General features: G+C 38.6%; 1 protein-coding gene across 6 annotated transcripts in view; it reads right to left on the bottom strand.

The window, feature by feature from the left end:
• The window catches only part of pax2b (paired box 2b), a 39,709-nt gene that overhangs the window by 12,748 nt on the left and 5,966 nt on the right, over positions 1–20,995 (bottom strand). For all 6 annotated transcript variants that reach the window (XM_008436885.2, XM_008436886.2, XM_008436887.2 and 3 more), the window contains exons 4-7: positions 19,677–19,756; positions 18,057–18,176; positions 6,672–6,847; positions 2,105–2,219 (exon numbers count right to left, since the gene is read on the bottom strand). In XM_008436885.2, coding sequence (XP_008435107.1) covers positions 2,105–2,219; positions 6,672–6,847; positions 18,057–18,176; positions 19,677–19,756 — 491 coding nt within the window. The remainder of the gene's footprint in view (positions 1–2,104; positions 2,220–6,671; positions 6,848–18,056; positions 18,177–19,676; positions 19,757–20,995) is intronic.

The following is a 20,995-nucleotide window of genomic DNA, read 5'->3' as shown; positions in this document are numbered from 1 at the left end:
TGTATAAAAAAATTAACATTTTATATTTGTATAAAAAAAAAATAAAAGCAAGTTAAATTCATAATTACTGTGCCACTCTGCTTTATTAAACGCAGCTTGATTTGTGGACTCATTTATATTGATTCCTTTGTATGTGTAGATTACTTGGGTAGTTGCAGACGTCTGGTGTAAATTTCAAGCTAACGGCACTGTAGAAAATATATATTCACAGAGAGAAATGCTATATATTTATATATACGCAACACTTATTTCCCCTGGTGTATTTACAAATACCAAAGCAGGTCAGCACGCTGATGTGATCACAGCCTTCTGGGTTTTTTTCCCTCCTCTACCTGTCTCTTTGCACCTGGTGAAGCAGTAAGAGGAGACTTTCTGCAGAGGCCATCTAAAATATCCCAGGTGCAAACAAAGCTGCCTGCAGACCCAGGCCTGCTTTCTGCAGGACCATGCACAAAGGACAAACATACAGCTTTCTTCCTAGGAGGGCCCCACCTCACAAGGGGAGAAATCCACCTCCCACATATTAATGAGAAAAGCGTTCTTTCTCTTCCTGTAAGACCGCCTGACTATCATTTGAGAAGAAGGGCTGCTGTAATTTTCAATCACACCCCCCCCCCCCTACACACACAACCACACACCGAACTCATTGCCTTTGATAGCTGCTGCATAATTATATGAATTTTAATAAAAGCTCCGTATATTAATCTCGGGGCCGCCGACAGTCATCGTAAACTTTCAGTAAACTTAACCTTCTTCTTGGTAATAACACTGCAACAACGGAACAATATTTCAATTAGCCAGGCAGTCATTAACTGTGACAAGGAGAGGAGACGGCGACGGGGAGGAGGAGGAGGAGGAGGGGAAAGAAGCAGAGCAAAGGAGCGACAGGAGGGTGAAATAAATGATCATGGTGTTAGAGTCAGGCGGCAGAAATGCCAGAGCGTATTTACCGAAGCACATTACTCCTGCTTTGAGCCACACAAACTGCCTCCTCGTGAAAAAAAAAAAAAGAAAAAAAAAATCACAGGAGCAGCTGACAGTCCTCCACAGTGCCTCGTTTTTTTTTTTTTCGTTTTTTTTTCCCAGAGACCTTGCTCTGATACACAGTCATAGTTCTGATATGCTGACACCCAAAGGTCCTTGTCCAGCGGTGACTGAACAAGCTCCCAGTCTTTCTTAACGCCCTGCTTGCTCAGCAAAAACAGGACGGAGAACTGCTGCTGAGATTTGAGCTCACCACTGCTGCATTTTTCAGCTCGGCGTTAAAAAAAGCCTTCACACTTAACTTTTTGGTTCATCTTTATTGTCACACAGCATTTCTCAGCATTCATCATATTCATCTTTTCTATTTTTTCAATAGAGATGCACCGAAAAAAAAAAAAAAATGCCCGGTGACTGAACTGTCGGGCAATTTTCGGTTTGATCAGAGATTGACCTGTCAGAAACTGAAAACTCCTATGTTTTTCCCCAATCTGTGAACACACCACATCAGCTCATCCAACTGATGAGCGAGTTTTAAAAGTCTGCCAGCATGTGGATAAGCGAAAACGATAGTCTTTTCCTGTAATGTGGTTCAACGAGCGTTTCGAGAGAAAAACAAAAGTTCTGCAATTGAGTCTATACCAAGTTATAACTGCTACATATTAGAAGTATTACAGAAAAAACAGTACAAAACAAAGTGCTAATAGATGAAGCTGAAAACAAAACACCCGAGTGTGGATATACTTAGTGAAGAAGGTTCTCAGATGTTTTACATCAGGTGAGATGAAGCACAGAAAATGTTAAAAGTTTCAAATTGAACGGTGTTTCCCACAACGAGAGAGATTTTAGTAGATATCAGATAAACCGGATAGAATACTGCAGTGTTATTCCTTTGAGCTTTCAGCCTCTGACTTTCATTGAATATGCTTCATTTGTATCCTCCTTCCGGTATTAATATCCTTACAAAATAAAATCAGACTCAACTAAGATCAGTTTCAGCAGGTCAAATCTTCACACCAACCGGTAATCGGCCACGAATTTTCAGATCGGTGCATCTCTACGGCTCCAGCCCTCTCAGTTTGGCATTGTAACGGCATATTGTTAATGTGGCACTTGATCTTACCTACAGGGTAGCTTTGCGACACACTGGGGCCCAGGTCTGGGTTGGCGCTAGAGGATAAACTGGGCTTGACTTCGTCCAGGCTGGAATTCAGGACAGGGAGCGAGTACTCATTAGCCTGGGAAAAAAAAAAAAAAAAAAAAAAAGGGACAGTTGAATCATTACACAACCAAACAATACTGACATGGAAATCCTCCTTTTCTCCTCCTCCATTAAGCACTCCACACAGGCATGTGTGAGTATAAATTTGGAGGGGCGCATTATGTGTGTGTGTGTGTGTGTACGTGGGTGTGTGCGTGTGCGTGTGTGTGTGTGTACGTGTGTGTCTTGGGTGTGCATTCTGCAGGGTGGCAGTTCAAGCATATCATGAATGTATTTTGGTATTGTGTGAGAGAGGAAGTGGGATTTGGAGATGAGTGAAAAGCCAAGGCGTCAGCTGGCCCTTTGTGCTTGACTGCTGTCCTACCCCTGATCAGCCAAGGGAGAAAGCAGTTCTGCTTTGTTACAGACACACCATGTGGTCCTGTTTGAAAAAAAAAAAAACACAATTCATTGTTTTCCTTTAGCTTGTTGCTTTTAATTTGGAGTCTAAAACTCATAAGAGAACCACATGCACATCTTTTGATTTACTCTCGTTGATCAGGCAGAAGCAAGTTACAGAAAAGTAGACGATGCGCTTCATCCATTCTGGTTGGTTTGTTTGTTTGTTTCATATTGAATATATGTGGTTTAGTGTGTAAACTGTCAAAGTTTCTAGCAGATTGTTTCAGAAACACCACATGGTCAAGGTAAAAAAACAAAAATACATTTCAGTTTTTCTTTATTATTCAGTTTGTTGCTTTAAATGATGAGTCTAAACCTTTTTTAAGTAAAAGTCACATACATGACTTTTGTGTTAGTTTTGTTGGCAATGTAGTGGAAACTAAATTACAGGATGACTTGACTTCAGTTTTTTACCCAACTGTTTGTGTGTGTTTTTTTTTTAATAATATCATTTTTAATGTGGTTTATAAAAAAAAGACTGGAATTTTAAACTAATTAGTCTCAATGCACGCTGCCGTGGGCTTAGCTCTCTCCGCGGATAAAATATGCTTTTCTTGAAAGTCAGTATTTAGTTTGTTTTAAGTTTAAAGTTTTAATTATGTATAGTTTTGCAAAAATGCACAATGTTTGATGAAAAATGTTCCATGTTGGTTCAAAACAGTATTAACACCGACTTCTACTGCGAGTGCAAATTATCAACATCTCAAACGTTCTCAACATTTTTCGTTTTGAAATTAAAAATCAATTACCTTCACTCTGTTAAAGCGGAAAGTTCCATTTTATTTAATCAAACTGTCAAAAAGTTATTAATATAAAAACATAATAACTGATTTTTCTCTATTTTTTTCAAGCAAGGCAAAAGGACACCAACACCAGATGCTGGCAGAGTTTTTTTTTTTCTTTTTAATGAGATGAGACTGAGTGTTGACAATGTTTTTTTCCAAAGTGGTTCGGTGGGCCGGGGTCCCAGAGGGGGGGATGCCCATGACCCTGTTCTTGTCTGTCACTATCACAGATAAACTCTAATTGTCTGCTACAACTGTTCGCTGGCACAATGTCGGATGTTTTCCTGTATTCACGCCGGCTTCAGACGCCACACAGACGTTTTATCATGCAGATAAAGGGCAGGAGGGAGAGAAGTGAAAAGATGGGTCTGAAAGGGACGACCAAATGGCTAGCAGAAGTGTGGGAGGGGTGCATCCATTGAGTTTTGCATCTCCAGAATGGGTTTTTAATGCTCCGTGCTACAGAACCCAGACAGTGGCTAATAGGGCCGCATTTTCCAGGAGGAAAAAAAAAAACAAAAAAGAGAAAAAACAAAACATGAGGCACCCATGAAAGGGGGAAAGTGCTCTGATTAATATTGCAGTAAATTAAAGCTGATTTTTCTGGACTATTTCTATGCCTCCTTTCTTTTTCTTTTTTTTCCTCACTTACTCCTCTTCTTTTTCCTGGTCTAGTCCCCCCCCCGCCCCCCCTGCCTTTTAATACTCTCCCTGACGCTCTTTGTGATTGCAAGTCATTTCCAATTCGTTTTGGTATTGATCTTCCAGTAGGAATCAGTTTTGTAATTAGCTGCAAATTAGGCCTTCTTCTGGAGGTGAGGCCTGTCCCACTGATTTATCACCTGCGTAATTCGCCCCGATTGGAGAGAAATTAAAATGAACTCAATTAGGGGACTGCTTTTTGCTTTATGGGTCTGACTTGTACTTTAGGGTGGCGGGGGGAGAAATTAATCGTCTCTTGTTATTTAATAGTATAATGAAAGCACAGTAAATAAAGGTTATCCATGGTAATAAGCCCAGAGCTTTTAATAAAAGGTGGTATTTGATTGTCGTCTTGTTGTGTGTGGGGTTTGCAGTTTTGCAAATGCCAATTAATTTTCTCTACAAATAAGAGTATGGTTTTCATGTTGAATTGTTGGATGCTGTTTGCAATTTCCAGGCAGTCATGCCATGACGATTGTATGCTAGTCATAGGGCAGCAACCTTTACCATTGTATGCCAATGTTTTACAAAGGTGCAGCTTCAAAATGCCTAAAATTAAAGGCTTCGAAAAGTTTGAAGTCCTTTTCTGATGCTGTTTGGAAAGTAGAGTTATCCAGTGTTACACTTCTCTAAACATTGGTATGTCAGCTGTCTAAAAGGAAGCTAAAACTATTTTCCTTTGCTAACAAATTTGACCACGAAAGCAGTGGGGTGCTACTTTTGTTTCAGGACATGTAACAAATAGCTACTGATCTTTGTTTTTGGAGAAATTACACCCATTGTGTCTTGATCACACAACCATCGCTAACGTTTAATAATTCCTACTTGCATGGTTTTCTGGCCAGCATATTTCACTTTAGATAGTGAGGATAAGCAAGGCTGCTCATGTTAGCTCAGGCTAAAAAAAAATAATTAACCCTTGGTTTGATGATAAAGAAAAATAAATAAATAAATAAATAAATAAATAAATAAATAAATAAATAAATAAATAAATAAATAAATAAATAAATAAATAAATAAAATTATTCACTGGGACATGGTTGCGCTAGAGCAGCCTTTATCTTTCAAATACAATGTTTTGGTGTTTGGTTGTCAAGTATAAAACCAACCTTTATGTGTACTTTCCCAAATCTCCACAAAATATTCTGGCATTTTTCAAAAAAAAAAAAAAAAAAAAAGACAAAAAAGCCATCAAGCACACAAAAATCTAGTTTTGGTGTATGTTTCTGAAAAAACTTATCCAAACTTACAAGCACTGGCAGTGGATGTTTGTTTACCTCATAAACATACATGTTGATCATACATGGCAGACGTTTAACATGTTCAAACTAAAAATCCAGTCAAAAAAGAAATATTTATTTTGTCAAAAAATCCCCAGAATTTTTTACATGCTTCAATTTTATTAGCATTTGAATTCATTTAACTTGTTTTATTCTTCTGTCATAATACTGCACACATGCAAATTCATCATAAAAATATATATTTTAATTCCCACTAAGTTTATATATTGATATTTAAAATATCCATACGTCACGAGCAAAGGGGACCACGGCTAAACCTGGCCAATAAAGATGATTCTGATTGTGATGAAAAAATATGTCAGCGACCCGCCTGTTAAGTATCCATTAATTTACGATCAAATAACAACTCGTCATACTTGAGCTGGTTAATAAAGAGCAGTTAATTTTATTTTGGTCTGTATTCACTTTCTGTCCTCTTGAGCCTCATATTATTATGGAAGATGGCCGCCCCTACTGAGCCTGAATCTACTTCCTGTTAAAAGAGGAGTCATTCCTCTCTACTGTCGCCAAATACTTCTATTATTTGACACATACAGTTGAGCTTTTCTAGAAACAATCAACTTACTTTGACTGTACTGTGATATAAGCAAGATTGTATTGGAATGTTTGTATTTGAATATAAATGTATAATAAGATTGCATTATACTAGATCTTATCAAATTAAGCATGTATTAACTGAAATTAGATTTGAAGTGATCTACATTTAATGGGTGTTTATGTTAAATTTTTCCTTAAATATAGAAAACATTATAAATCTACATTTAAATATTGCATAGCGATGGTATTTTTATTAAAAGTTATACCACGAGAGTCTCATCCTGGCGCATGCTTCATCTCTACAAATAAACATATAATGCAGAATTGTAAACAACAAAGGTGAGAAGCGTAAAAAAAAACACAAGAAAATCTAGATATTGATTAATTTGATGCTGCTTCACTGTTATTCTCAATTACAGCAGGTACAAGGAATGTGTTTTTCATTAAAAAATCAATAACCTGCGGGAGTTTTCCTGCTGATCCCTTCAGTATTATACATGCTCGGACTGTAATCCTGTGCTTAGCCACTTTCAGCCATTTCTTTAATTAGCTGTTCTTCCTGGAGTTGGGAATTTGTGTGAATGAGTTTTGTGAGTGACTGTAAAATAAAATAATAATAATAATAATAATAATAATAATAATAATAATAATAATAATAATAATAATAATAATAATAATAATAATAATAAAAAAGCTACTAACCTGTTCCGGTTTGACATGATCCGAGGTGGGGAAGACGTCGGGGTACGAGGGGCGCTCAAAGACCCGGTCCAAAGCTTCCAGCTGCTGCTGGGTGAAGGCGTCTGCCCTTAGGTGCTTCCGTAAACTCTCCACGCTACCCTGAGAATCACTGTTTGGGCCAGAACCATCTGAACCATCTACAAGAAGAGAGAGCAACATTCGAGACACTGACCCCGGGAAGCTGGCCTTCACTTCAAGCTAAATGCACTTTATATTCTCCTCATGTGTTTTGTACCACTGTAAAAGTGTCTCAAGAGAGAGAAGACTTTTTTTTTCACCTAAATGGCTGCTGTGAGCCAGTTGCTACATGACACGAGTTTTTTTTTTCTTTTCTTCTTTTTTATCTGCACAAAATTAACAGCATCATAATCTGAGATCCCTCTGGTAATTGATGGATCACTTGCACAGATACACTCGTTGAAGCAAGCGTGTGAAATGATTAAAGCGGCTGTAAGCCCATTACAGTGATTTTTCTTTTTTCACTTTCATTCCCGCCAGAGATTCTCATTCTTCCTTTCCCCACCTGGAAAAAGCCCAATGTATGTTAAAATCAAGTGGCTTTTTAAAGTACAATCACCCTTTTACAATTCAATAACGCTTTTATTCTCTTTGCGAATGCACTTCCATTTGGAAGCAGAGGCAGAGGACAAGAGGCTGAATAAAACGGCACAGTCTAGTTCAATCATCCCTGCTCTCCAAACATGGGAATTTTCCCTCCACTGCTGACCTGATTACCTGGCTGTTCGGAGGAGGATGCCTTAGCTTTTATCGCTGTGTGCAAATCTTTAAAACGTTTTTACAGACAGTCCTTTCACAGACCCTGCCACCCCCATCAGTGGCTGCAGCGCAGGTCTCCTCCCAGAATCCCAGGAAAGCTTCAGCTCCCTTACAAATCTGTCATTCTAAATTTGCTGCAGATTATGTTCTTCCCTCAGTGGGAGAGCGGTGATATATGATATGCAAGGCCCAGCTATTGATTGCCTGATCTGGTGGCAAGAGGGAGCAGAAATGAACTCGAAATGAACATCATGCCTCAACTCGTTGTGCGTATAATACTCTACTTAATCCCACGTTTCCCCCCCCCTGCCATACAATTCAATTGATCAATCTTGTCTGTGCAAAAGCGCCAATTTAGGAGGGTTAGTGCCTTCCCAGCCGGCTCTGTGACCTTTTGCCGGGGTCAAAAGATGAACCTCGAAAGCCTCTCCAAAATAAGGACATGGATGAGCTGCAAAATGGAGTGGAAGAAGGAGTGTGTGTCAGTGCATCTGCAAATGTGTAAACACAAATTTGTGCTGACAGTGCCAAAATGCGGAAGCTATCGTTTTTCTAGCAACAGTTTGGTTGCAAAAAGTAACATTTTGTTATTGGATTATCTAAAGTTTCACAGAATCATTGATTTATGCTTGCTTTGAAGCTTTTCTTCTTTACCGGTGTCAATTTCCTGTAGTTCTTTAGTCAGTTTGCATAGGAAAAAACGTGAAAATAACGCAACTGAATAGCAGGTGTTAAAGGAGAAAAGTTTACATTTTTGCATTACTGCGGATAGCGGAAATCCACAAATTCTTGCCTATTTTAATACTTCAAAGACTAAACATACTTTAATATGCAGTAACACACACACACACACTAGAAGCTATATTGTTACCTCTGTAGAAGTTAACATCTATAGTTTTTCTTATCTCCATTCTTGGGGTTCAGCTAATCGGTGGCAAGAGGAAAAAGCAGCTCCTGAATTGGCTGCTTTGCAAATACCAGCAATTTGGAACAAATTTCTTGTTCCAAATTTCTTGGAGCAAGAAATTTGAGCTTCTCAAGCTGCATTATATTTTCGATATGCTGTATGATAAAATAAAAATAAAACCCATGAATAATTTGGAGTTACGTTCCCGAATACTGAACGGTAAATACGCGAGGGTCCACTGTAGTTGGCGTTCCTTTAACTGTGGAGAACAGTTCATTTTCTGTTTCCTGCACGACTGTGATAGTACACAACAGAAACAAACTCACAACAACACTGACACAGAAGGCATAATACATCACGCTTGTGAGTGAGTTGGCTTTTTGATACTAGTAACTTAATAAAAATAATTGAATCCCCTACTGGCTACAAGACAAAAACATGTTTGATTAAGTTCACCACAGAAAGTTATCTCTTTTTAAGAAAACAGTTCAACATCATGAGAAAAGTGTAAAAATAGATAATAGTTTGCATGAGAATGGTCAAATACATTTATTATTTAATGGTCAACTATTAATTCTAAACTCCGCAGTTGTTTTTTTTTGTAGTGCAAGCAGTTCTTCTCTTCTTTTACTTCAAATTTACTTCTAGCTTTAAGCAGATTGCATTTGAATTTTGCAATAAGTGTGACATAAACAATGCTGCTTATTGTCGTGGGATTTTTAGAAACATCCATAAATATGGTCAGGACTAAATGCATTTTTCCTAAATGCATACTTAACACTACGTACAGGCTAATCAAACTGCATCAGCACAGCAGAGAAGTGCTATCTGCTCGGTCGAACTGCCTTATGGGTAAATTTGTTTCCAAGTTCAGAATTAGAAAGGCACAAAAACCTGACTTGCACACAGTTAGTGTCCGCAAATAAGCTGTCTAAATGCAGCTACTGGTGCTCACTCAGTTTTGGCGTGTAACATAATGGTAGCTCTCATCAAGCACTTGACTTTAAAGGTGTGTTATACAATAAATATGTAGGAACTCGAAGCCTTACATTGCTTTGGTGTGGAGTATTTTATATGGTGCTGCAGTATCACTTAACACAAAACAATAAAATATGTTCACATTCTTTTATGCTTAGAGTTCTGTTTTACTGTGACAGTGGTAGGATTTAGTTCTTGATTAGATGCACCAGACTGTGATGCCTGGCAATGAATACATTACACTTTGACTGCGTTGTTATTTTTTGTCTTTAAGTAACACGTTTGGGTTTTTTTTAAGTATACTACATTTTTGAGGATAAGAAGGCAGGATGATGCAAGACGGTGTAACAGCACAGCAAACCTTTCGCCAGACTATAATGTTGAATATGACTTTAAAACCAAACGACAGTTTCCTTGTTCTCAGAGAGCATAAACTTTTTGGTAACACTTTATTTAAAGGGGGGTGAAAAAGACTGTCATGACATTGTCATAAACATAACACCTGTCATGAGCATGAATAAGCCTTCATGAATATTTATGACTGTTGTCATGAAGCGTCATTCAGTAAATTATGACACTTTTAATACAAAGTTGACATTATTCAAAATGTCTTTGTTATGACAACTTGACCTTAACCAATAAATCATTATTGTTTAAACTTTACCTTTAATAACATAAAGTTACCTAATTTTTAAAGTGCAATCAGTAATACTTTTATAACAAATTAATATCAGTTATGATGTCCTGTTTATGAAAGTGTCATGACAGTCTCATTCACCCCCCTTCAAATAAAGTGTTACCAACTTTTTTAATATGCCAGAGGCTGACATTCAACTTCAAAAAAAAAAAAAAAAACAGGAGTATGTATTTACTATGAAAATGTATTCCTAAAGAGTCTTTTAATCACCTTTTTCACTACCTGGCAGAAAAAAATGTCAGGTATTTATTGTGATGATTGGATTCAACCAACAACAGAAGGCTGGTGTACATTTAGGCAGAAGATTCGCAACTCTGTCATTCCTCCACATTTGAAAATAAAATAAAAAAATATCTAAAAAATAAACAACTAACAGTTATTAGACAGTTAACTTAAACAGAACGAAGTGACAACAAAGGGATTCTGACTCTGTTGTAATTTGAAATCATGAAAAAAAAAAGACACTCTGGTCCAAACCACCCAAAAACAGCAATTTGAGTCCATAACAGCAATAAAGGGCCACATATCCACCAAATCCTAGTAACGTCTTTACAAACATACATAAAAAGCAAACAACAACTCTGACACGAATCCCACTCACCTGTTACTACTGCTGCTGCTGCTCTTGGTCACTTTATCAAGCTCAGTTGTTCTCTTTTCGACCAAAGCAAATAGAGTCATTAATTACTCTCCATCAGCTCGCCTGAGCCGCAGCACCTGATCAATACAGCCCCTCACCCCCCCAACAACCATATTTGTCATTCACCACTTCCCACGCACACGACGAGCCATCCTGGGTCAAGCTGCACACTCTTCCTCCCATTCAAACTGAGGACAGTCCAATCTGCCCTCATCAATTCTGACAAACCTGCAGTGTTCTGAGACAACTCTGTTAATGACACTGAGTAGATAAAAGACTCCCCTACCAAATTGTGCAGCAGCATTATAATATTTCTGTGATATTTTGACATTATCTTGGCATAGCGAACTGGTAGTTTCTTGGTATTTGCATCCTGAATAAGTCATCGGTCGAATAATAACCCCAGTCAAACACACGGCAGATAAACAAAAATAATCAGATTAATAAGAAGACGGAGAGAAACAACAACAACAACTGTTTTACAGAAACTGAGTGAGGAAAGGTTGTCTGTTTCTCATTTTGGAATCATTTATAATTTCCCGTTTTAATTTCCCGTTTTCGGCTCCTTTCTTCTTCTCCTCCTCCTCTGATTGGTCAAGTGAATAAGCCAGCACGTTGTTGCTCCATTAATACAAAGCTGTATATCTCCGAGTGGAACAGTGTGGTTCGGCTCTGCTAAAAATAGAATAACTAGGGGAGGCTGCTTGTCCGCAAGGTCCAGGAAGCTCGTGTTTATTGATGAGGGGAGTTCGCTTAATGTGCATTTGGCTGTAGGAGGAAACCACTGTAGCCCTAGTTAACCTACACATGCATGTGGAGGACGTGCAGACTCCTGACAGAAAGACCTGGATTCAATTCCCGGACCGTCTTGTTGCAAGTCAGCAACAGTGGTGACAACTATTCTGTCTTGGTGCCCTGAACAAAAAAGTGATGCCGGTTTTTTTTTTTCATCAAACTATAAATACTGCTTTATTAGTTTTTGCCTTTATTCTGAATTAAGCTGAGACACAAGATTTTGGACATTAACCTTAAAAGATAAATATAAAGAAGAAAAGCCCCACAAAGTGTCCATCAGTGCAGATTTTCACAACAGGAAGTCAAACCAAATGTTTGGACATACCCCCAAAATGAGCCCATTGCGCAGCAGTGATAACAACCTTTGACCACAGCGGCTCTGTGTGTGTGAGCTGCATGCCTGTTCATTCTCTCTGCTCGTTTATTGATTATCCCTCGGAGTGATAATATTCATCCTGACATCAGTCTGCATTAACACTCTGGTAACGAGGAAGCAGCCTCCAGCGGATCAGATAGCCAGCTCCGTAAGACAGACTCCTCTCTGCGGGTTTGGCACCCAAAGGTCATGACCCCCAGCGAGCAGCTTCAGCCAACACATCTCTGAGGACTCGTGTGAGTCTGTGCGACTCCCCAAACAAAACTCGCTTTGCTCTCAGAAGCCTGAGTTGAGCAGAGGATTAAACGAAAATGGAGGCCTTAAAGTTTTCATTCAAAGTGCTGGAAGGTCGAGCTGACATCCTGAAGCCATGGAAAACTTTCTCCAAATTCCCGTCTCCGTTTCCCTCCGACCAACACTATAGTTTCTGCAAATGACATGGCGACAAACCAACATACATTTTTTGCAATAACACACCTCTATAATTTCCCTGCCCGATTCAATTCTGGGCTAAATGGAATCAAATTAAAACTCATTTGCATCCATTTGGATGAACTCAGCTGCATTTTGCTTTTCTAATTGAATGTTTTGATTATGTAAACACAAATGAAATACTGTCTGTGGAATGTAAAATGTTTGTTCTGCATCACTAAAGATCTGTAATTAGTTTTTAAGGACTGGGCACCAAATTGCTCAGTGGATTGATGGAAATTCAATTAATGAACAAAAACCCAAATATTTGCAGCTTTTCTCTAACTATGAGCTAAAAAGAAATGTGTAGATTTGTGCATTTTATGGAGTGAGCCTAATGGAATAACTGCAAAAAAAAAAAAAATGGAGTTAAACGGCTTATTAATCTAATTTGGATTGTTGTGTTTAGGTCCAGACATCCTGTTGCTCTCTGACTTTCTGCATTCTTCCTTCCCCCCCAAAACAGATGCTGGTGAACAGAACAGGGTGTGACGGAGGCCCCGGCTCCATCACTCATCTCCGATCCATCGTTTTAGTCCACGTGACACTCAGAGATGACAAATAATTAATTCAACATTTACCGTAGCACACTGTCATGTACATTCAGACTGCCAGTGGCTATCTCCGCTCTGGAATCGCATGTTTACTATCTTTATCGGGACGTTTTTCAGCCTGGGTTTTGATCATGAATCAAAAACATTGAATAAAAAGAAACTCAACCTGAAGCAAGAAGGCTGAAGTAAAGAATCATGCTTGTCAGGCTCATGTCAGACGTTTGTTTCTGGTCACTTTATTCACTGGAAGTTCTTAATACAGCAGATCTGGCTGACCACCATCGATAGTAAAAGAGCTTTAGAATAAAAAATATGTTATCTATTTTGACTCAACCATGCAGCAGACACTATAGGCAGAGAGAAAAAAAAATCTAATTTTGATTATTCAGCCATAAACATATTTTCTCCTGGAACTTATTTTCCTGGAATTTGTTCCTATTTTCCTAGCATGCATTTCTACATTAGGGAAATACACACTATCTTCGAAAGGAATGTAAAGCTCCCATCATTTTTCAAACCCGTTGTTCAAGAACAGGGTCCAGCGACCTTTGCAACACAAACAGTCACTTTAATAACATTTGTCCCGCGCCACAGAAACTACCCAATCCTTCGCAAAAACGTGACCTATCAAGTTCTTCCCGTTGTTTTATTTTCAGATTGCAGACAACATTTTCTGAATGACATATTCCACATTTGTAAAAAAAAAAACAAAAAAAAAGGTTTGTGACTAAATGACAAGAAAAGAAAAAAAAAGATTCCTCTTCCTGTTGGTGTCATTATGTCGTGGGATTTTTATGCAGATATTGCAAGAAAAAAAAACCACATAGCTAATTCCAGATTCTGTATGACGTTAAAAGTTATGATTATCTGAAAAAAAAAACTGACCATTTTGAATACTTGTGAGATCAAAGTCCAGTCTCTGAGAGAGACTGGACTTCCAGCTTCAAGATGCATTCGTCTCCAACCCTCCTAAATCAAATAAATGGCTTTCAGCTCCATACCTATAGAGCTGAATGACAGGTGATGAGGGAATTCATTCCATTTAGTTCAGTGGTGTTGGAGAAGGAATGCATTCAAAAGAAACAGGACGGCACGTCTGGAGGACTGGACTTGGAAACCCTGCTTAGGTTAGGCAATAGAGACACAATCAGTTCCTGTTGTCAAAACCTGCCTGACTGAGCTGCTGGTCTTTGGTTTGCTGCTTTTGATTCCTTCTGAGTCTTTGCTAAAGTAAAGAGACATTTTTCTTTATTTTTTCTGGAGTGAAACTGGATTGCATTTAATAATATTTGGAAAATCTGATTCAGATTTGAAAATTCTTAGATCGGGTTGGTTCAGTCGAACCTGCGTCAGATTCTACGCTGATTACGCTTGTAGAATCTTTATTTATGAAAGCAATAAATAAAAAAAGCAGTTTTCCCCCATAATACATATCTCAAATTTATATCCATCCGTCCAACCGACCATCGGCCCGTTTATCCTCGCCGGGTCACAGACTCAAATCAATTTATAATATTCTAATCAGTCTATCTGGGTGCCATTTATGCAAAACCCACCTATGACTTCATATTTGCTGTGTGCTCAGGTGGTTTGATACTGTGAATGAAAAAGTCATGAATTAAATTTGTTTCTAAATACTGACAAATCGTCTTTGCGTTCCTCAGTAAAACACAGCTTGAGCTTTTTTCCCCAAAGCAAACAGAGTCAAAATCAATGGGGGTGGTGGAAAGCTACTTGGGTGTTAATCTGAGAGGTAATAGCTTTTCTCTGCAGAATTGTGAATTCTAATACGTGTCAATTTGTAAAAGGTTCGGACAGCCGTGTTCACCCCAAAGGCTGGCCACCGTCTCCAGGGGTCTCGCTCGCGTTCCCGCTCCCTGTCCGCTCGCAACAATAGCTGCCAACTGTAACACGGTGCTTTTAATTTGCAATAACACGTGACAATGGTAGATTAATGGCTCTTATGACACCTGTGTCCCTGAAGCTCTTCTAGCAGAGACCCAGTGTACATAACGTGTGTCACACTACATTATCTCTACATCTTTCCTGTAATGGGGCGGGGGGGCCTTTTTTAAGGGCACTGCTGACTTGGAAACTTAGGAGCTGTCTGCCTGCTTGGCAGAGAGCCACAGTCACGGCCTAAAACAAATACTGAAAGCTCCACAGCCAATCCATTTCACTGGAGCTTGTGTTGCTCTCCCCATCCCTGTTCCCTTTCTCTTTCCCCTCCCTCCTTTCCCTCCGTTTGTTTTTTTTTGTTTTTTTTTTGTTCGTGTTTCCATCCTTTGATAATGACTGCTTGTGCCATAATAATCATGAGGCTTACCAACTTAAATAGGGCTCAGGGAAGCTACTGCACTGTGAGGAAATTTAATCCAAGCATTAACTCAGTATAGACTACAGCCTACTGAGCGAGGCAAAATATGTCTAAATAGCAAACAAGCCATCGTGAAAACACGATAAAACTAACAACCAAGCACAGCAATAAGACTGAAGGCATTTTTTTTCTTTCTCTCTCTCTCTTAACAGTGAGTTTTGGGAATTCCCAAATGCAGCTGCTTTTTTTTTTTTTTTTGCGGGACGTAGTCACATGCAATAAATTACAAAATCCGTTCGGATTAGGCTTGTTTTGAAAACAACCTGTCAGCAGGCAGGATTTCTATTAATATCTGGTAAAATGCTAATCATAGATGTCATGTTTTCATTAGCTGTAAGCAGAAAATCATCAGAAATAAAAGCTTGAAAACATTAGTCTATGTGCGATATATAGTGCATTTTACTTAGTGAATTGAGTTCTAAAAATACATGAACATTTCTAGCATTCTAATTTATTGAATATAACTATTTTCTTCGTAGAAGAATCGGGGCACCATAAACAGGTAGATGATACTAGCAGCTGCCTTTTGTGATGCTATGCTTCTTAAAAAACCTTGTAAAAACATGCAAAATATTTCACCTAAAACAAAGAAACTTTGGAGATTGTGACCTACAGAGACTAAAAGAATTAACCAGCCCATCTTGATTAAAGAAATATAAATCCTAAAAGTCTGTAAAAACTGTAAAAAAAAAAATTTAAATGTAAATCATAATACTGAAAATAAGGATGGAAATTTGTGCAGAATCCATAAGTGTATTGGCAATATTACTGCCAGATTGTAATAAACAGTGTAAGAGAAAAACTTTAATCAGACTTCATATTTACTCTCATTTCAATTAGTAAGTTGGTAATATTTAAAAGAAACTTAAAATGACATTGGCTCAACATGATTAAGCTTGAAGTTATTTAGAAACATAATTATACTGCCAGATAAATGAATTTAGGAGCTTAATGGTTGAAAATTGCCTAAAATAGTTCCTGCAAATAATTGCGTTCATTGTTTAAGCTGAGTTGCTGCATTTTTAAGAGTGAATGCAGGCTACTGTTGATTCCCACCGGCACACAAAAGCAAACAATAAAAAATATTAAACAACCTTTATAAGAGAAATCACTCAAGAAATGACTGTTTATCACAGCAAAAATCCTAAACATGCTGTCATCTCCCTAATAGAAATATTTCAATTTTGCATTTTCCTTTTTTTATTATTATTATTTCTTTTTGGTGAGGTGCTCTTTAAGAAAAAAGAGCAACAGGACGATTGTGTCTACAGGGTAGCACCTTGTGTAATATACTATTCCTACAAACTGTGGCCCAAGGCAAGACATTCCTTTTGCAACCGCGTGTGTATGCGTGTGTGTACGTTTGTGTGTTTGGCCAAGATCTGAAGTTTATGTTGGGGAGAGATAAAGTGTCTGTGAACCCTGTGGTTTCAGGTAGACACCAGGCCAGGCACTGAGGGAGTACAAATATATATAAAAACCAAAAACTCCCTCACCCCTCTCAGAGCGAGTCCTGCCCTGACACAAACACAGACCCTTCCACACACACCCACCGCACAGCTCTCTTCTCTTTCATCGTAACGCTGGCCGAGCACCTAAATCATGGAGATGGCAACACATCAGGGGAATCATTTGAGGCTGAATAGCTGCAGAAACATGGCGCTGTCAGCTGGAAGACCTCAGCAAAAAAAGAAAAAAGAGCCCTGCCTTTCTCCCCTCAAACACGCTGCTTATTCCCCTGCATGCCCTTTAATACCTCTTTGCCCTTCAGTAGCAATCTGCATAGAAATGCCCGCATTTTATCATTCGGTGACTAGACATTACACCCCGGCTAATACGAGAGGGTCTTCGAACGACTGAAAATGAACCTCCAGAAAACACCAGACGTTTGCATTATGCCCCCGCGATTGCATCTCTTACAGGGAAAAGACTTGATTATGTCATTTGCCATGTCCACGTCATGCTGGTTTTTATATCTTTGCCAGGAAATCTACCTCTGACAGGTCATTAGTCATCCCTACCCTCCCCACACGCACATAAAACATCAATTCCACTCAATATCCCACAAACCTCTCCTTCCACCACCACCCCCCCACCGCTCCGACAAACGCCAGAACAAAGAAAGACGCTATGTAAACTGCCGCCGAGCTCTGATTAGCTCTCATTCAGGAGAACTGCAGAAATAAGGCACTCATTCCCCACCCTGTTTGAGATAACTGCTCCGTACCCATGCATGCCTTCTAACTCGGCTGCATCTGTTTAGCCATTCTCATCAGCTTCTTATGTAGTGACATTAGGGAGGCCTATTGCTTACAGAACCAATAATCTATATCGCCTCAGGCCTCCTTATACCCACCAACCCAGCAGAAGAAATGAAGCTACTTTTGGTTGTTGGGCGGTGAGGGGATGGGGGAGGTTGAACAGCTCTTCTCAGAGCTACAGCAGCTTTCTTGACTGACCTGGGTGGTTGGCTACATCATCTTGACATGTAATTATCTAAAGCCCTTTAATCACTTCCATAAAGATTAATTGCAGGAGACAACAGCGGAGGTCGTGTCTTCAAATCAAAAGACTCGTTGGCAGGTTGACACAGCGGTGTAACGGAGTCCAGACTCAGGTGTTTTATAGGGGTCACACTCGAAACTGAGGCAGGCTTTTAATGCAAGCTCAGCAAAGAGGAGTCTGTAGGGTAAAGCGACTCGAAATGCAAAACTTTCTGTCAGCCCTTTTTTAGGCATTATTTATTTATCGAGTCTTAAACGTGGCCCTCTTACCGTCGTCTCTTTTTCTCTTCTCTCCGTTGGATCGAGGAATACCCAAAATCCCGTTTATGGAGTAGGATCCCGCAGGGTCGTTGGAGGCGCTGGTTACAGGTGGGGAAGCTGTGTTTGGTACTGTGGGAAAGGAAAGAAAGAAAATTCACTGACTGACGTCTTATTTTGAACGTTTAAATGTAAACAAATGCAACAACCGAGATGAAGCTGTCACATCTATTCACTCAATTTACATGATTGAAAAGGAGTGTAAACCTGCCCCTCTTTAGTGCAGGCTACTGAGTTTACCAATCAATTTCTGTCAATATCGACCAATATGCATAGCTAAATGCAAGTCCACAAACACACTCATTAGACAGCATAACAAACTAAGACATTAATTGCATTGAGCTATGTGTTTAAATTGAACGTGTCTCTTAAATTATAACACTTTCTCTGTAAGAGAACGGTTTAATCCTCAGAGTAAACATAACCTTGGTGTTCTAATTTGGTTCTTTTGTTACTATTAATAAAGTAATGAACTTTTATAAGTCTTTTTTTCCCACAGCTCCACTAAGTGACAGTTACACCAAAAGAACAGATTTCTGGTTTATAGTGTGTTTAGCTTTTTCAGACAGGTGTTTGCATGTGGTTAATATGAGGTTTCAAGCACATTTTACAACCTTTTTTAGTCAAAGCTCCTGGGAATTTGATCTCATGTACTCTTCCTCTTTCACAATGCCATGAATTTTGCTTTGATTTAAGCTTCGGTGACAAAATACGTCTGTTAAATACGTCTTATGAATTTGAAGTTGCTGTACATTTTCACCCACCCATCAGCGAATATAACAAATTATATTTTGACATTTGAAATACCTTTTCAATTCATACATACACATCATTTTCGTCCCTACACACACCCCTGTGGTACACCGCACACTCAGAATTAAACACACTGATCTTCAAATTGTTCCCAGTTATTTTGTGTTCAGCTCAAAGCTAACCCTGTTGTCCGGTAACTTTTCAATTTATAAACCACTTTCAAAACCCATATAAGAAATAAAAGTCAGAAAAGTTTACATGAAAAGAACATACTGTTTACTATGACTTTTCTATAAAATATGAAGATGTATAGATTGTTTTGTGTTGTATAGCTGCTTGAACTTGTTCTTAAAAATAACTTTTCTTTAAAATATTTTATGACATTTAAGGTGTCACCTTAAACTTCCTCCAGAGGATAGAAGACAAGTATCTGGTTTGATAAAGCAGGTTTTTAGAAAAGTACAATCTTAGTTAAAGAGATAGAGCGTTTAGAAATACTAAGTTTCATTTTTTTTATATTAAAAATTATTCTGACTGTAAATTCGCTTTTTTTCCTGGAGTTTTTACATACTGACGGTAAAAGATTAGCTTTTTTCAGAACTGAACAGGCAAACGGGCCTTTAGTTTTAGAAATGTTCCCCAGTTTGTATACGGAAATTGTTTTCCGTCTTTCCGTTAATCATGGAATGTACCGATTTCAAATGTGAAGTTGAAGATGTAAGTTAATGTTTTATAAATGATCTCCATCACTCATTTTACAATTTTTGCTAAAAAATGTATGAAAATGAATGTGCAGGTTCTAAGATGGCATTTCTTTACCTATTGTATGACCGGGTGTTGAAAGCGATGATCCATCAGGAGATGGATGGAAAGGCTGCTGGACCTTTGTTCTGATGATCCTGGAGAAAAAAGAAAAGAGGAGGAGATGTAACCAGTGGCTCTCAGTAAACCTGTATTCAGTGAAACTTTATTTTTTACAACAAACTTTTTATGCAGACAAGTATAAAAATGCTTTACCAAAGCTAAACATTCTAGAAAAGATCAAACTAAGGAGACAAACAATTAAAAAGTGATATATGATTTTCGAGGATAAGGAAGTGAGGAAATGCAGCCAAGTCATTAAGTAAAGAAACAATAAAATTTCAAAGCCAAGGCAGACATTCTTTTGCTTGTTGGGGTCACATCAGGATCCCAATGTCTACTTTTGCAAGGACGCGTATGCATTCAAATCTTTATGCTCTAGTTTTTCTGCAGTAATTCACCTGCCGCCGTTTGCAAAAGGAGTTTTCCTTTCAACCGTCACCACATGCATGCTCATTATGCAGGATTGCTGAAAAGCTGATGCAGTCAACTGTCCACTGTCACTACACACTTGCTCAGGAGGAGGCATTACTGCAAAGTCAGCGCCTCAATTGACTGAGCTTGCTTAGTTCGAAAATGCTTTTACCAACGGGCAAAATAACTTGGCTGCAGTGTTTTACAACTGGGATCAAATTACAATGTAATCGACTCTTTCTTAGATGCAAATAACTGTATGTTACTGTATGTAAAATGTATCTATTTATTTTGGAGAGCACCATAAGGTGATATTTGTTACATTAACTGATGGTGACAGATCAGCTCCCGGTGATTTTTATAATCTTTAATAAAACAGTAAGTTTATGCAGAACTATATGAAACTGCAAACCTAGCTGATGCTTTTAAAAACCGAGGACAGTTTATAAAAGCGAACATTTTCCTACAGGCTGGGGGGAAATTCGCCTCAAGCAGTTTTGTTGCTCTAAGGATCAACAGGAGCCCTAAGCCCTCCAGAACCAGACCCGCAGGACATGAAGCAGGTCTGATCACCAACATTAAGACAACTTCCTGAATTTTTCCTCCTCTTAATTTGAGCATCATGGCAGCTACCACAAATATATTTTCTGACAAAAGTATCAAATCGAACTCAGTCACAAACATGGATGTGGTCAGTGGTTTCGTCATAAAAGCTGAAGAGAAAAAAGAAAAACTCTCTATTGCACTTTTTGGTCTGGGTGATCTTGCAAACAAAGCATGAAATCACATCAATTCACCTCAATGATCAGCTTCACTGGCTCTACCTGGCCCACACTAATCAGCAGCCGCCACCTCCAACCCCC

Source organism: Poecilia reticulata, linkage group LG19, assembly GCF_000633615.1.
Source record: "Poecilia reticulata strain Guanapo linkage group LG19, Guppy_female_1.0+MT, whole genome shotgun sequence".
NCBI lineage: Eukaryota > Metazoa > Chordata > Actinopteri > Cyprinodontiformes > Poeciliidae > Poecilia > Poecilia reticulata.
The sequence above is the reverse complement of the archived record's forward strand: the minus strand, read 5'-3'. Positions and strand labels throughout refer to the sequence as shown.